This window comes from Emys orbicularis, chromosome 2 (assembly GCF_028017835.1).
Source record: "Emys orbicularis isolate rEmyOrb1 chromosome 2, rEmyOrb1.hap1, whole genome shotgun sequence".
NCBI classification, from domain to species: Eukaryota; Metazoa; Chordata; order Testudines; family Emydidae; genus Emys; species Emys orbicularis.
In genome coordinates this window covers 250,069,850-250,085,994 of record NC_088684.1, presented here as the reverse complement: position 1 = coordinate 250,085,994, position 16,145 = coordinate 250,069,850, and the positions used below count along the sequence as shown (strand labels likewise).

Sequence of the window (16,145 nt, the reverse complement as noted above, 5' to 3'; positions counted from 1 at the left end):
ACTTGTGTCTCTAATATCCCGGGACCCATATGGCTACAACAACACTGCGTTCATGAGATAGATCACGACAGTTGTATAATCTTGTTTTAAAATAGCTAGTAGAAATTTCTCTGAAATGAACATTTATACTAGTTTCACCCCTGTGCAGATACATATGAGTTGTTTGGTTTTAATATTAGTTATTGACACAAAATGCATTAGCACAGCACAGTGCTACAGTTGTGACACAAGGGTTTGTGAATACCCCCATTCTGTAACCTCTCCACTTACATGGGATGTCCATGCATACTGCAGCTCCAGAATTGGCTTCCAACAACATGGTACATTCTACATTGAGTCAGAGATCCTATACTGAACTTATGCTGCTGTTGCAAAGAAAAGCATGCGACTTGAAGTCAAGGTGCTAGCCTCAGCTTGGAATTTCGTGGCTTTTGCTGATTTGTCTCACAGTCTTAAACCTTCTAGAAATATGGAGCCAGATTTTCAAAGAAGCATTGGTGTGTCTGGCCACCGGGTGACAGTTGTACATATGGGGGGCAGGGGCGCTCTACGCACCAGCGCACCAAGTGCGTGCCTGGGGCAGCAAGCCGCGGGGTGCGGCCTGCCGGTCGCTGTGAGGGCAGCAGTCAGGCTGCCTTCGGCGGCATGCCTGCGGGAGGTCCGCCGACCCCGCGGTTTCGGCGGCAGGTACGTCGAAAGCTCGGGACCGGCGGACCTCCCGCAAGCATGCCGCCGAATCCGCGTTACCAGCGGACCTCCCGCAGGCATGCCACCGAAGGCTGCCTGACTGCCGTGCTTGGGGTGGCAAAATACATAGAGCCGCCCCTGATGGGGGCAGATCCTCAGCTGATGTCAATTGTCATCGTTCCATTAAAGTGAGAGCTCCATGTAGACACCAGCTGAGGATCTGCCCTATGAAGATTTGCACCCACACAAGCATATGCATATTTGCTCCACATTGTTATATCTATGAATTTGCTAGTTTTTGTTTTGGCTCTTTTAACAGAGGCAAATGTTTTTCATGGGAGGATATATTCCAGCTAGTAAGGAATACCATAGAGCTGATTCTGCAGCCTTTACTCCCATCAGACTTCAGTAAGACTTCTCCTGCAAGGGAAGGCTACAGGATTGGGCCCTAAAAGACCAGTGACTTAGGAATTTTGAAAAGGGAAAAAATACCAGGCTAAATAGCTATACATGAAAATTGCCAAATCCATCATCTGCATTGTGGATTCTTGAGTTACACAATTTAAGCTTCAAAAGCAAGTGGTTTTGAGTTATATATGTGCAAAAAATAATCCGCTTAAACTATATGCTAATAAAATAGAGTATCCACACTCATGTTACTTCAAAACATGGACACAGCTTATTTGGTTTGAAGTGTGGCGAGGGAAAGTGAAAGAAAATATGCTCACATGCTTGCAACTTGACAATAGAACCCAGAGTGAATGTTTATGGTTGCTACAGCAACCCCTTGAAAAATGCTGTTTAGAATGGCAATGGTGACATGACCCGAACTTTCTAAATCGGTTCTACTGAGGTACAAATGGCATAGTTTGGTAAGTGTGCGGGGTGTATCTGATATTACTTGTGTTTCTCGGTAAACAATTGATTTCAAGAATGTTTGTAAATAGAAGGGTATTGTATGTTTTATTAGAGCCTGGGGCTGACAAGTGAAGCCATTAAGGTATTAGCTTTAGTTTCTGCACCATTAGTTTTTAAATTCTCACCTGTCATCTCTGTCTGACTTAAAAAGATGTAGCACAGACTGATGAATTCTAGCCGCTTTGGAACCTGGGATATGCAGCCATGTGAATGGCAGTATCAAGCATCATGATTGGTGACATTATGGTGGCTTCTTGTAATGCCCTATGCAAAATCAACACGTCATTTAGCCAAATGATCTTTTTTCTGTGACACATTTAGAAAACAATTGGTGAAAAACAAAAACAAAAAAATAACTCTGGCCTGTTTTGGTAGGAGAGCATGGAGCTGTCCTACAATAAATCCAAGCCGGTGGCAGTTACAGGAATGGCTTTCCCAACAGGAGACGTCAACAACTTTGTGGTTGGCAGCGAGGAGGGTACCGTCTACACGGCTTGTCGTCATGGAAGGTGATTTTCAGTACTGCTTACTTGCAGCATATCCTGTTTCTGTCTCTAGGGGGTGAGGCGGGTGCTAGGGTGTTATGGAGAACAATCAGCCTCTTGGGTTGGTCCATTATTATCAGCACTGTTCGGGTTCTGTAGTTTTACACCATTACCGATAGTTTTGTTTTAGGGTATTCAGATCTAAATTAATCACGAGAGTAGGATATAACGCGCCCTTCCCCCCACACACCTCACCCAATGTTCATAACCCTTAGCTTCATCGTAGGTCTCCACTCTGGAGAGTCAGCCCACCTTGTTTGTTCAGTTACACCTCCAGACTCTTGTTAATAGCAGGTAGAGATATAGTCTGTTAAAGGGCAAAATTCTGACCTTGCTCCTCTGAGTCTAGGGGTGGGGACAGAAGAGGGCAGAATGGCAGCAGCCCGCAGAAGGGTCTCAGAGCTATTCTGCCTGCACAGGGCAGAATGGCTCCTGGAACGTTGAGACAGAACATTCAGCAGCACTCCTCACCATTTCTTAAAGCAAAAGCATTGTGCATGTCTCCCACCTAGCGCCTCACGTGTGCTGGGGGTCTGTACGCAACCCAAAGGTGGCTAACTGCTCCTCCTCAGCCTAGAACTTCCTTGCATGACATCTTCAGCCTGCCTTTCTCTAGCAGGTTACACTGGGGAGAAGCTTCCTACCGCATCTTCTCAGGAGTGCACCTGCGTAACGCAGGACAAAATGTCGCCCAAAATGTATTGTTGTTGGTTAGTGGTCTGATCCTGCAACCTGTACTCCCATTGACTTCTATGGTAGTTTTGCCTCAGTAAGCAGCACAGGATCGGGCCATTAACGATCTTCATGGGAAAGTGAGGCTTTCTTAAGCACAGTGTAAAGACTGCCCATTAGAATGTTCTCTCGCATTATAGGGAATCTACCCAATGCACTGATCTTTCAAAGTATGAACTATGACTCCAAGTATTAGATCAGAGGAGAGCCTTGGTGCTATGTACACTCTAACAATGATCTCCTATTCTTCACCAATGTGGTGAAGGTGTAAATCCACTTCCATAATTTAAACGAGTTCCTTATTTTGCACCCTGTAAACTATTTCAGGATGCTGTTAGCAGCCAGAGGAATCTCCCCAGGGGCACTTCAAAGATCAGTTCCTCATGTTCATTAAAATGAGTCTCAGCCATCTTGTGTGCTTGTGTTAACTGCTAACACTTTCATTGTGCAGCGTTCTTGAGAGCCTCTTGTAAAGAACAAGCTCTTCAGCTTTCCGTCGGTGGGTTTACATTTTATTCAACACTTTGAAATGTATTGGGGTGAGGTAGCTTCACATGTTGTTGTTTTCTATAATTCTAATGTCCAAATAATTTTCCTTAATGTTGATGCGGTGTTTAAAGAATGGGCCCTCTGTTACATATTCATAATATTAAACAAATAATCATACATTTTTAAAGGATTATTTTCACTTTTTTGCTGATAGTACAGCAACACTCAATGTCTCTATCTAGGGGTTATAGTGATGGAGTGACTGATGGTTTGAATTAATCTTTGGCTGTCTGGATAAGTGAAAGCTGCCCAAGGTCATTTCTAATTTAGCACTTGTCATCTTTCAGATGTACCTGTTTTGTCCCCCACCAGAGGAGGAAAGTGTCAGCTGCTCTTGCTATTCTTGCTTCTTTGCCATTTTTGCCTGTGTTCTATTGGGAATCATTCCCAAACTGCCATTTTATTTTCATAGGTCCTCAATGCTCTCCAACACAGCATAGTGCAGAGGGGAGCAAAATTTTGGAGAAAGCTGCATGTAGGAAAAACAGCTATGCAAGTCACTCTCCCCACATCCCCAGAACCTAGCTATAAAATAGCCATGCAGCCCATTAGCTGTGTGGAAAAAAGAAGGGAGGGCTGGAGAAAAGACCACAATAAGACTGGCGGTAAATCAGTGCTTCCTCAGAGGTACTGCAGAATTCAACCACTGGCTGATAGCCAATGGCAATGCAGCTACTGGTTCAGCCATGTTGCCGTGGCTGATAGGGCTGTTTGAGGAGAGAGCCTGGAAAGGTTCCTTCTAATACAGTTCTTGGCCTTGCCCTCTAGCTGCTCTGCATTTACTCTGGTCCTACTGAGAAAGGGTAAGACTGCATGGACTTTGCGGCTGTGATAGAGCCGGTGATATTTTGAATGAGTTTGTTCCTTTTGTGGTGTATGTATCCATGTGACTGAAGGGGAGATGTTATTATTCTCTTTTCTTTGTATGGTGGGGCAGTGCGGTAAGTTGATTCGGGCTGGTTGTTAACAGAGTGAGTAACGCACTATGCGTACGCTCTCTAATGAAGATCTACATGTTTTCCTTCTTTATAGCTGTTCTGGTCTTTCCTCATGTGATCTCCATTTCATGTAATAAAAATGGAGCTTGATAAGTTTATGAATGGGATTAGATAACGGAGTTGCCTCCGAGAGCGGGGTACTGGACATGATGACCCAGTAGATCTCCCTTCCAGTTCTATGTTCCTCTGAAATGGAAATCTTTTCTTTCAAACCAATACCTAGCCCATAGGACTTGACAACAAATCCTGTTCGCCTTAATCATATGAATAGTTTGAATCATATGAATAGGATTTGCTTCTTGGTGAACTGGCCAGTTGCCATGAGAAGGTTATTTCAGATATTTAGAAAGAAAGGAAGTTGCTAATGATGTGTCATTGTTATTTATGCATTTTGAATTTTAATGGCTAATTCCCATGATAATGGCTCACTCTGATTTATTTGGCTCTGTGAGTCTTCCTTTATTATTATTCATATTATTCTAAAGCACAGTATAGTTGATACTGTATGTAAGTGTCACGTATGGATGTATTCTGCAGAGTAAGGAAGTCTCAGTAAGTGGGGTTCTGGCCACCCCAGTGCATGAATTGTGCCCACAGCAGCATGTCCTTAGAGACAAAGCCCAAACTGAAAGATGCTGTTTTTTACAGATTGCATGGTAGTTTACTAGGGAAACAGTGAGACAAGAACTTGAAGATAAAGAAAAAAGCCTAGTATTCAAAAGTCCCTGAATGTTAGTGTGTGTATCTTCTTTCTGCAGTAAAGCAGGAATTGGTGAAATCTTTGAAGGCCACCAAGGACCTGTCACGGGGATCAATTGCCACATGGCAGTGGGCCCAATCGACTTTTCCCATCTCTTTGTCACATCATCATTTGACTGGACAGTCAAGTTGTGGACCACAAAGGTGAGAGATCTGGGAGGGGACTGGGTAGGCTTGCTTAGTACATTTAGATAACTTTTATAGGCAAATATTGCCCATTTTTGCAGCTTATAATCAAGGCCTAATCTATTCCAACAGATGGTTGCATCCGCTATTATTAATTAATTGTTGTTTTCCCCTCACATACTTTCTTTTTCCCTGTTGCTCAAGTTACCTATCCAAATATTGCAAAAGAAGCACAGTATGAATTTGGGGAGTTGTTACATGAAAATATCATTCTCAGAAATACTTTGAATATTAAGCTTTAAATGAGGGTGAAGAATCTGTCTCATATGAAGGGATAATTTAGCTAAGGTAATGCATGAGGACTCCATGGCTAAAATTCATCCCTAATATATCTGCCTCAGCTAAATTAATCCCAAGGTTTATGCCATCCTACATAGGCAGCTTCTCCTTGCCTACACCTCTACACCATCCCCTGATGTTGTGATGGCAAAAAGCCACACTAACCTCCTGTTTACTGAGGATCTATAAGGGACAGCACAGTCCAAAAAGTGGTGGCATTGTCTAAAAAGATGATCACCCCATCTCCTTCCCAGCCTCTGCCGATGGGATGTAGAGCAACCACACCCCCTAGCAGAATAGAGGGAGTCTATCTTCAAGTACACCATCTGCCTTCCCTTGAGCAAATCCCCCTGGGGGTCAGGAACATCCAAGTTGGTGCCGAGAAATAAATGGCCCAGTTCCAGGTTCAGCGAATCTGGTTCAGTGAACCTGGCCCAATGGAGTTGCACCTGTCGTGTAATAATTAGCATAATATGCCATAGATCTAAAAGTACTTGACAAAATATAAATTAGGGTTAGTCACCAGAACAGCATTAGGGAAATCACTGATGCTGGAGTAGATGACTTGAATAATACTTTCTATCTCTAACAAATATGATTCTCTGACAGAAGTTAAGTTGACATTTTCTGGCACTTACTAAAGAATTGTGCTCCTGCAAATGGAATCAGAATGTACTACTGATGTTTTTGACTTTGGTTACAGTTTGTGTTGTTTTGTATTACAGTTTACAAAGTGACCAACCTAGTACTCCGTATGCAGGCCAAACTCCTAGGGTTAATAATATGCAAACAGTGCACCAAGATGTTGGCACAGAAGTAGAGTTTTTTCCTTCTGACTAGAGGAAGCCCTGAGGAGATTTAATGTAGTTATTATCAGCTGTAAAATCTATACACACTGTACATGTACATGTCCAGGGATGTATTGCATACAGACCTCACACAGAGAGATTATTTTGTGCAACAAAAATTGCCATACAGTTTGGTGAAACTAAGCAGATGCTAACCCCATCTTCAGTAGTATTGTCTTGGTGTAGGATAACCAAAGTGAGGGAAAAATATGAAGTTGATTAAATAGACCAGGCTACCTTCATTGTGGGAGCTGAATGAAAAACAAAATCTAAACAAGTGTAAATTAGGTTAATATTCTTGCTGATGAAATCATCTAAATTGTGTTATCATCATTCAATAGGTAGAGATTTGTTTTTCAAATGTCTGATTTTAATCTTGGCAGTGTCTTTAAGAATCGCTGATGTTGTTTGGCTCACATCTTGAGCTGCACCCAACAGGATTCCAATGTTGGAAACTGACCCAATCAGGAAGCATCTCAGAATGTTTTCCTCAAAGGCATCATGGGTGGGAAATGATGGTACAGATGCATAGCAAATGTAACTACAAAACTGGCTAGAGGCAGGTCATGTGACAGCATTATGCTCTAAATAGAAATGGAGCTACCTCGATACTTGGCAGTTATTTGAATCCTCCTTATGCAAAGGCTTAATTATATGTTTGTTAAAATATATAATCTCAGGGCCTGATCCAATGTCCATTGTAGACAATGGGAGTCTTTTCAATGACATCAGTGATCAGAGCTGCCACGTGTTGCACTGCTCCATGTCTGACATCTTACAGAAATTAACAACTTAATTTGTATGATTGTAAATAATTTGCATGTAACCCTAAACTTCATCTTATAGTCAACAGACCCTGTCAATGGGGATGGGATATGGAACTGCTCAAAACTTGGCAGCTGTAATGAGCATGCTGGCATGCGTCTGGGGGATTGGTGGGTGCCAGAGGGTCTGGGGGTTGCTAGGTAATGGATAGAAGCTGTTTGAAGGGATAGCTGGGTGGGGATATCTGGTGGCTGGGTGGAAGGCTGGTGGGAGTGCCTGGAGTGGCTGTCTGGAGGGAGGCAACTGGCGGCTTGGTGGAAATATGGGCAATTGGTATCTGGAGGTGGCTGGGTAGGGCTGATTGGTGAATGGGTGGGAATCTCAGTGGGTGTGTCTGGTGTCTACAGGTACCTGGGTAGAGGAGACGGAGGATCACTAGGAGGAGTTGGATGGGGGGATAGATGGTGAATGGTGCTGCGGTAGCTGGGTGGGGGTGACTGATGGTTGGGTGGGAGCCTGGGTGGGGGTGTCCAGTGTCTCTGGATCAAGGGGATGGGGGATAACTGGGAGCTGAATAGGGGGATAGGTGGAAAATGCTGTCTGAGGATGTCTGGGGTGACTAAGGCTGGGGAAGGGTGGCTAGGGGAGTCTGAACTCCATGGTGGACCCTCACCTTCTGCCCCACCCACTTCTGCTTGTTTTGCTGCTGCCTCCTCTTCCCAGCTGCCTCTTCCCCACTGAGATCCAATAAGGGGAGCAGCCAGGGAGGAGCCAGAAAGACCACCCAGAGGGCTGCTCAGCAGTTGCTACAGTTGCCCCAGTGGCTGGTAGCCACAACTACAGAGATCCTGAAGCTCAACTGAAAGCGTGACATCTCTGCGAGGCTGCACTGTGGGGTACCAAATACGTGTGAGATGCATGATATCATGTGAGATGCATGATATTTGGCTGCCCGGTGAGTGGGTGTTGAATTTGTCCATAAGGGCCTGATTCATCAGTGGCTTTAATGAAATTATACCAGGGATGAATAGGACGTTTTATCTCAGGTAGCTATCTTATATAACACTTTACAAATAAAACCACAGTATTCTAGAATACTGGTCTAAAACTCCAATAGCACGATTGGAGAGTGTTTTGGACACAGAAAATAACAGTACTGATAGTGGTCCACAGTCCAACATCCCCATACAAAAATCCAATGCCAAAACGTTTGAATCAAATCCTGCTGAATACAATAATTTAACAAAGAACTAAATTCATATCTGTAATAGGTGACCTTTTCACAGTTCAGGAGAGGGCTCCCATGGTAGACAGCTAGCTTTTTTATAGCAGCTACCTTTTAAAACTTTAATCTGCTCGGGAATCCAGCCAGACTGAGACACGAGACCTGTGCAGAAATGCCAATCTATACTTCCTTTTCCTTCTCATTTGACCAGTGCAATATTTTGTTTGCATATCATTTGGTTAATTCTCTTGTTTGTGGTTAGTACAATATTCTTCAGCGAGGGTTTAAGGGTTTTTTAATCACATTGCTCCCATTAAAAGCCTGATCCAAACCCATTGAAAAGTCATTGGAAAAGCATCTATTGACTTCAGTGGCCTTTGGTTCATCCCTTCAAATAGTTTGATTGTCTACTAATAAATCAGTGGGTTAATTTTAATTAAGTGCTGATGATGCTTTACGACGGTTTACTCAACGTTGCTTTTGCCCTTTGCTCCTTATCTGTCAGATCATTCTTTTTCAGCATCCAGGGCTTTAGAGTTTGTTTGTTCATACAGATGCTGTCTTCTTAATCCCATGCATATTATTCTCCTTGGTCCTGAAATTCAATTCTTTTATTTGTAAAGCTTCAGAGCCACTGTCCACTTGCAAAGCAAAACATGAAACCTGTGTGTTTCTATTGTCTATTGACGTTGTGCAGCATCCTGGGGTGCTTATGGGAAAGGCACTTGGGTAGTGCGAGTTTGACTGATAGACTGAAATCACCGGCTCCCTTAAAACAATCTGGCGTGACATTTTATAATCTGCTCTAACACACTCTTCCTTCCACTGAAAGGCAGAGTTCAGACAAATAACTGAGAATGACATCCTCAACTGGCTGAGAAATGAAGACTCTGTGGGTATCAGTGATAAAATGTTCAAGTAGTCACACATCAGATTATTCAATAATTATATCACATTTTTAATGCTTCTGTAAGCGTCCAGAGAAATATCGTAGCAGGAATAAATGTCTTTTGTTAAGGTAGTGACAGAACCAGAACAAGGGGGGTGGGGCGATAAAAAATAATGTACACTCCTGGCTCTTTGACATCAGTGGCACCATGAGACTCCCGGTGAAGTGAATGGAAGGTTTGCCATTGACGCATGAGAGCATGCCATGTCCTGTGAGATCCCGGGATCCAGAACAGTCCAAAGGGACGTGCCAGTGGGAAAAGCTCTGCTGAGCCTTGTCCTTAATTAGATATTGTCTGGGAGTGCCTTGAAGATATAAAGTGCTTTGGAAAGGCTAAGCGTAGTTCGTTAATTAATTAATTAATTAATGCTCCTGTTGATTAGATAATTAATAAATGCTGTGTTGTTAAATAATGCAATATAAGTATCATTAGTATTCTGACTGTAATTGCTGTGCAGAGTAGGGGTTATGTCATGAGAAGAAAGCAGGACTGGATTTCTTGGGGCTTATCAGTACAGCGCATTATTCTGCCATAAGGAGACTTTAGCTGCAGACTGGAGGAAGTTTTCTGTGCTTGCTGCTGGAGGGAGATTGTATAGGCTGGAAGGAGACCTGGATTTTGACTTCCCTTTCCAGTGTAACCCATCTCTCCCAGTTCTTACCCTTCAACTCTGCTAGAAGCATGGGGAAGCTGCTTATGGTTGGTACACTGTTCTCCACTTGTGTCTTTGTCTAACAGATGACCAGAAGGGGTAGTTGAGTAGAAGAGAGGTTGTATGTGTTAGAGCACTCTCCTAATCCATACTTGTGTCCCCGCCTTTGCCTTATGTTTAATCAGAATGGCAAATGCTGATAGGGGTATGATTCTCGCTTTGTGTGAGAGAGGGCCCGGGTTCATATTCTGGACGAGCCCAGTCATTAGAGTTTTGATTTAGTTGGGGATTGGTCCTGCTTTGATTAGGGGGTTGGACTAGATGACCTCCTGAGGTCCCTGCCAACCCTGATATTCTGTGATTCTATGATAATTAGACTGAGAGAAGATGTGGAGTTGACTGGCCATCAGGATCACTCCCACACTGCTGGCAGGGAATGGTGGAGCTGGCCGGAAGTTGTCCCTCTAGTCATTTACTCCTCCCTTTTGTTTCCCTATTCACTTTTGTCTTCCTTCTTTTGCACCATTTGCAGCCTCTTCTTTCCAGTCCCCCTTTCATTCCTTGTATTACCTCTTCCTTCCAATTCCCTTTGCTTGCCTGTTATCCCCTTGTTCTCCTGAGCTGCTCCAATCCAGTCTATTGTGCTGGGCTGGTACGCTTAATTTTAAACAGTGGAACAGACTTATACATTTCAGTTTGGGCTCTACATGCAAAAATTGCACAATGGACTGTGGATCAGATGCACAGCAAGGTCTGGGCAGTTATTGGAAGACAGTGGCAGTTGGTGGGAGATTAGGGGAGGCACATGGCAGTTGAGGAGGAAAGCTGCTGAGATGGGATATTTTTGCTTCAGGCAGGAGTCTTGGTAGCCAGATGTTGGTGCAGTTTACACTTTGTAAGTGGCTATCCAGGAAACAGCAAAGCAACCAACAGGGGGTTTACTTTCTTACAACTTCCTACAGCCTCCCTTTGGTTGCTTTTCCTGATATGATCCCTCCTTCCACATCTTGGTGCAAATGACACCAACCTGCACTTTCACACCATCTTCCCAGCCTGTAACTTGAATCAACACTTACATCAGTTTTGAATTTGGCCTGGAGACTGAACAGCTGTCTCATACCGAGAGGCAGTCCTCTCCTGGAAGCACATCAATAGGACAATGTGAAAAAGTTTGCATTGCTGCTGCTGCCTGTGTCCTGCCAAGAATGAATCTGAATAGTAATAATAATAATAAAAAGATGACAATACAACCAGCACAGTAGAACAAATGTACTCAGATGGGAATTGCTGTAGCAGAATGAATCAGAAAAATTGAATTATTATGTGAGTTAGTCAATAAGAAAACAATTTATTCATAAAATATCCATATTTGTTAAGTTTACTAGTACACCAATTTTTAATAGTTCTAATTTTTCCTTTTCTAAATAATCAAGTGATTATTGGACAAGTATCTAGAAATCTGATTAGCTGACATTGATTTGATCTAGTATAATACCAGTTAAACTAACTGAAGTCAGTGTCAGCTCCTTAGCTTTCTTATCGACTAACTCACATTTACTGATACAAGTACAGAAAAAAGTAAATAGCATTTGTGATAAAAGTACAATAAACTTAACAAAACCATTGGAACAATGTATCAAGGGAGGTGGTGGTTCCTCCACCACTGGGAATTTTAAAATCAAGATTGGATGTTTTTCTAAAAGACACACTCTAGTTCAAACAGGTGTTAATTCAGGAAGTCCTATGGCCTGTGTTCCGCAGAAGGTCAGACTGGATGATCACAATGGTCCTTTCTAGCCATATAATCTATGAATCGATGAAAACAATTGTACTTGACATTCTATTAAGCAAAAAGACTACTTTTGTCAGTCAAACAGAATACAGGTTGGTACTAATGGTACAGTATGTAGAACTTACTCCACTCCATCAATTTTGTCCTTTTTTATTTTAATTTCTAATAATTTCCTAGACCATAAATTGTCCTGAACTGAATAGTCTGCTTTAATAATTAACATCTCACTGTCCCCGGAATGTGCCTACCAACCAAAGCTATTGCTTTTATGCTTTTTCATGGAGCTACCGGAACTCACACAGCAGGTAAGCTCACCAGCCTTTCAGCTCTGGAAACTCTGGTTCAGGCCTCCGTAGCATTAGGTAGGAACATTGAAACTGAGTTGGAAGAGCTCCTCCTATCCTTAGAGGACATTTGTCCATATCACAAAACCACAACAGTTCGTAATTTCTGTTCTAGAGGTGCCCTGGACAGATCTTTAATTTAAAACAGGAAAAGCAATTAATTCAGCGGGGGCCCTGGAGGTCCAGACAAAGTTGTATTGGTAGAGCTGTGTGAGAAACCCATCTGATTACTTATGCTATTACTGGCACTAATTCACATCCTTAGGGACTAATCCTGAAATCTTCACTCATGCATTGACCCATTAGGGTCAATAAACATCATCTTCAGCCCCAATAGGTTGCTTTCCAAAGCTCAGGTGTTGCAAAGATTCCTTGAAAATGGCCTTGGTGGCCTGCTGAGGATTCCTCTTTCAAAGGGAAATCCCTGGGATGTGAAAAGATAGCACAATGGGCTCTATACTGCCTCTATTTATTAGCCCTCAGCACAAGGAGTTGTGCTGGGGAAGGAGGTGTGGCTGGAGCACATTGTGTGTCAGCAAGCCATGACTACCAGTATGGCTCTTGAGGGCGATCGAAGGCAGCTGTACGTTATAGCCCAGGGAGTGCTCTAACTTGCGCCTGGAACCATTCATCCCCTGACAGCTCCATGGACTGAGGAAATGCAGAGGTGTTATAAAGACACCTTTGCCCCCCCTCCTTGGGCCTACATTGAGTGCCCCTGGGCCCGACATGAGGATTAGGGCCAGTGAAACTATTTAGGTGAGTGAGGGTTGTATGCTCGGGTCTGTAATCCATAATTTTTACTAATCGTAAAAAAAAATCTTTATTGTGGAGTATATCTCTCAGCAGAAAGAGGGGTGGGGTGAGACAGGTCTACATTTTAACCTTTTCCCAGTATATATGTCAGTTAGGAGGGTGATATTTTTTTTACATCATTTCTATGCCAGGAAAAGCCTTAGTGTAGACACAAGAACAAAAGCACTCTTGCCAGTATAAACTGTGTCTCCACTAGAAGGTTTTGCTGGTATTACTATACTGGTACAGCTATTCTGGCAACCTTATAGACCAGGCCTAAGTGACCTGAATCCACTGAAACGTCGATGCTCCCCACAAAATGTTGCTTCCTTTTGTCTTGCACATACTCCTTCCAGCCCTCTTGGACTCCGTGAACTTATGTACCCCCAAAAAACTTTGTCCCATTCTCTCTCTGAATGGACTCCTTGACTATCCTCCAGTCTCCCACAGATTACAGTGGAGTTGTGTCCACTTAACCCAGTGGCAAATTTGACCTTATTTTTTCATGGATGGACAGCTACATCACATCCCCTAGATTGCCAGCTGAGATCCAGTGGCACTAAGAATCCTTCCTTAATCTGCCCCTAAGAAGTATATTTCTATTTAAGACTTCATCTCTTTAACAGAAGTAATTAAAATTGCTAATCACTGCATATGCTCATTGAATCAGATTATAGATTAAAACAAAGGGTGATAATGTTATCATGCTGGATTTCATGGAAATGTTCTGTTTGCCATGTGAGTTCAGGAATTTGAGTTTTGTCCAAGACCAAAGCAATGAATGATTTTGCTTCAGAGCTCACTTTCTGTCAAAAAGCCAAACTGACTTGGGGAAGAGGGTGGAGCTGCCTGTTCAGACAGGATTTTTAGTTTTTGCCCTTTACCTCTGGAGCCAGAGGTCTGGCTCTCATCCAGCCATACGAAAAGAAGATTATGGTATTTTCTAGGTAATTTTAAGGAGCAAAACCAAAGTGAAGTCAGGTGGTTTCAAGTCAGCCTTGAATTTTTCACATTAAGTGTTTCTCATGATTTTGGTTTTCGGTGTAACTGTATTTTAAATAGCGACAGGAAAATATACTTAAGCAGGCAGGCACATTCCAAACCCTGTTTCTTCATGCTTATGAAGCATCTTGTGAACAAATCTCCATGTAAGAAAATAAAATAGAAATTTTCTGAGAGGTGAGGCTGGTTTGACAAAAACTGAAAGGGCTAAATTCTGGCTGAGAATGCACTTGTGTAAATTCTGTTGTAATCAGTGGAAGCTTCATGCACATATCGAGAGCAGAAGTTAGCATTAGGGGTTCATCAACCGACACAAAATTAAGTCCCAATCCCATTGAAGTCAACCGCAAAACTCCCATTGACTACAGTGGTGCAGAATCAGGCTGCAACTATGAAGTATTTCAGAATAATTAAGACTATATACAAAAAAATATAAAAAATTTGTAATGCAGCTAATCAACAAAATTTCCCCTCCATCTACTACAGCAACCCCCGTTGTGCTCTTGGAAATATTTTGTTATTAGAAGGAAAGGAAATGTGTTCAGAATCCTACAAGATGGGGTTCTCTTCAGTAATAATTAAGCTCAGAGTCTGCGGTTGCTGACCCAGGAAAACTCTGCAGATCTCCTGATCCTACCAGCCACAAAGACTAATCTTGATGGCTCAGTGTAAACCGCTGTTCGGCCACATTAGAGATTCGTCAATATTCCCCACCCTCCAGAGTGCAGATCCCAGCAAGTGGCATGTTGAGAATGAAACAACAGGGCTGCCGAGAAGGCATAATAATTCCCCGAGCACAAGTGTGATAGCAGACTGGCCACCCTGTGATGAAATTGTATTTTCTATTTTTAAAAAAGAAACAACTGAGCATTGAGGGGCCTGATCGCGAATGTTCCTTCCTCTTTCCAGTGAGAACCATGGTGTTGTAATAACTGTGGTCATGATCCCTTGTAACTATATCCATGCGATCCTGCATCCCTGCCTCTTTTCCCCACTCAATCCCCATTGCCTATCATCCACAGCGCAGAGCAGGAAGAGGAGCAAGGTGGTGCTCAGGCAATGCCTCAGGCAATGGTTGCAGCAGTGGAGGAGCATAGCCATAGCCATCACCATGGAAGGGGAGAGGCTTACCACGAGGCCTAGTAGTTTATTTGTTGGCAAAGGGAGGAGAAGAGGAGGCAGAGAAAAGGGGGACAGAATGGTGGGGTAGGAAATCCAAGACAATCTGTGTTTCTAAGTAAGATGAGGGAGTGAGTGAGCCACCTAATCAAACAGCAACAGCAACATATTTCACTAAGCAAAATATTCCTCCTCAAGGCTTTATTCTTGGGGTTTGGAGTGCACAGGTTACAGGGATTTATGCAAAGAGCCAGCCCAGGCTATAGTCTTTCCTTAACAACGTGGGGTCTGATCCACTGAAAGATTTCAATGGGCATTGGCTCAAGATCTAATTGAAAAGCTCTGATTCTGCTCCCGTCTAGCTGCCAATGAGGTGTTTTACACAGTCCTCTGGCTTTTCTCTGAGTATTTCATTGGGCCTCAGTCTCCATTCCTGCAACATTACTCCACCCTTTCTACCAGCAGATGATCTAAGGTGGAAGTTACCTCCCTAACTGTTGATATGAGAATAGGATGCCAGGTTAGATGTTCTTAATTGTCCTTCAGATAGTCTGAACAGAATTTGGTGGTTGTTTTGCTGAGGCAGCCAGAGTAATCTTTGGTGCCTCCACATTGGGGGAGTCAGAAGACAAGTTCCTCAGAGTGCTTGGCCTTCTGGCTCCACCCCTGAGCACCCTCCCCCATGTAACAGTATCCAGGAAATGTCCCTCCCTACACCTCCTCAAATCCTGCTCTTCCCCTCCCCCCCCTGCAGCGAGCACACTGGTTCCACTGTGAGAGGGTCCTCTGTGGGAGGGAGATGGGGAAGGATTCTCCGCTAAACAAGGAACACACTAAGCCATATTCTTCCTAATGTCAGCCAGATAAAGTCAACTCTGGCCAATAGCTGCCAGTATGTCCCAGGGCCTTTCTCTGAAAAAACAAAAATATTTCCGCAGACAGGATTATGAGCTGAGTAAATTGCAAATCAGCCTGCGATGCAGTTAAGGCACAGTCATGG

General features: G+C 43.2%; 1 protein-coding gene across 4 annotated transcripts in view; it reads left to right on the top strand.

The window, feature by feature from the left end:
• Nucleotides 1-16,145, top strand: part of DYNC1I1 (dynein cytoplasmic 1 intermediate chain 1) — a 244,612-nt gene that overhangs the window by 192,169 nt on the left and 36,298 nt on the right. For all 4 annotated transcript variants that reach the window (XM_065397879.1, XM_065397881.1, XM_065397880.1 and 1 more), the window contains 2 exons: nucleotides 1,981-2,114; nucleotides 5,188-5,332. In XM_065397879.1, coding sequence (XP_065253951.1) covers nucleotides 1,981-2,114; nucleotides 5,188-5,332 — 279 coding nt within the window. The remainder of the gene's footprint in view (nucleotides 1-1,980; nucleotides 2,115-5,187; nucleotides 5,333-16,145) is intronic.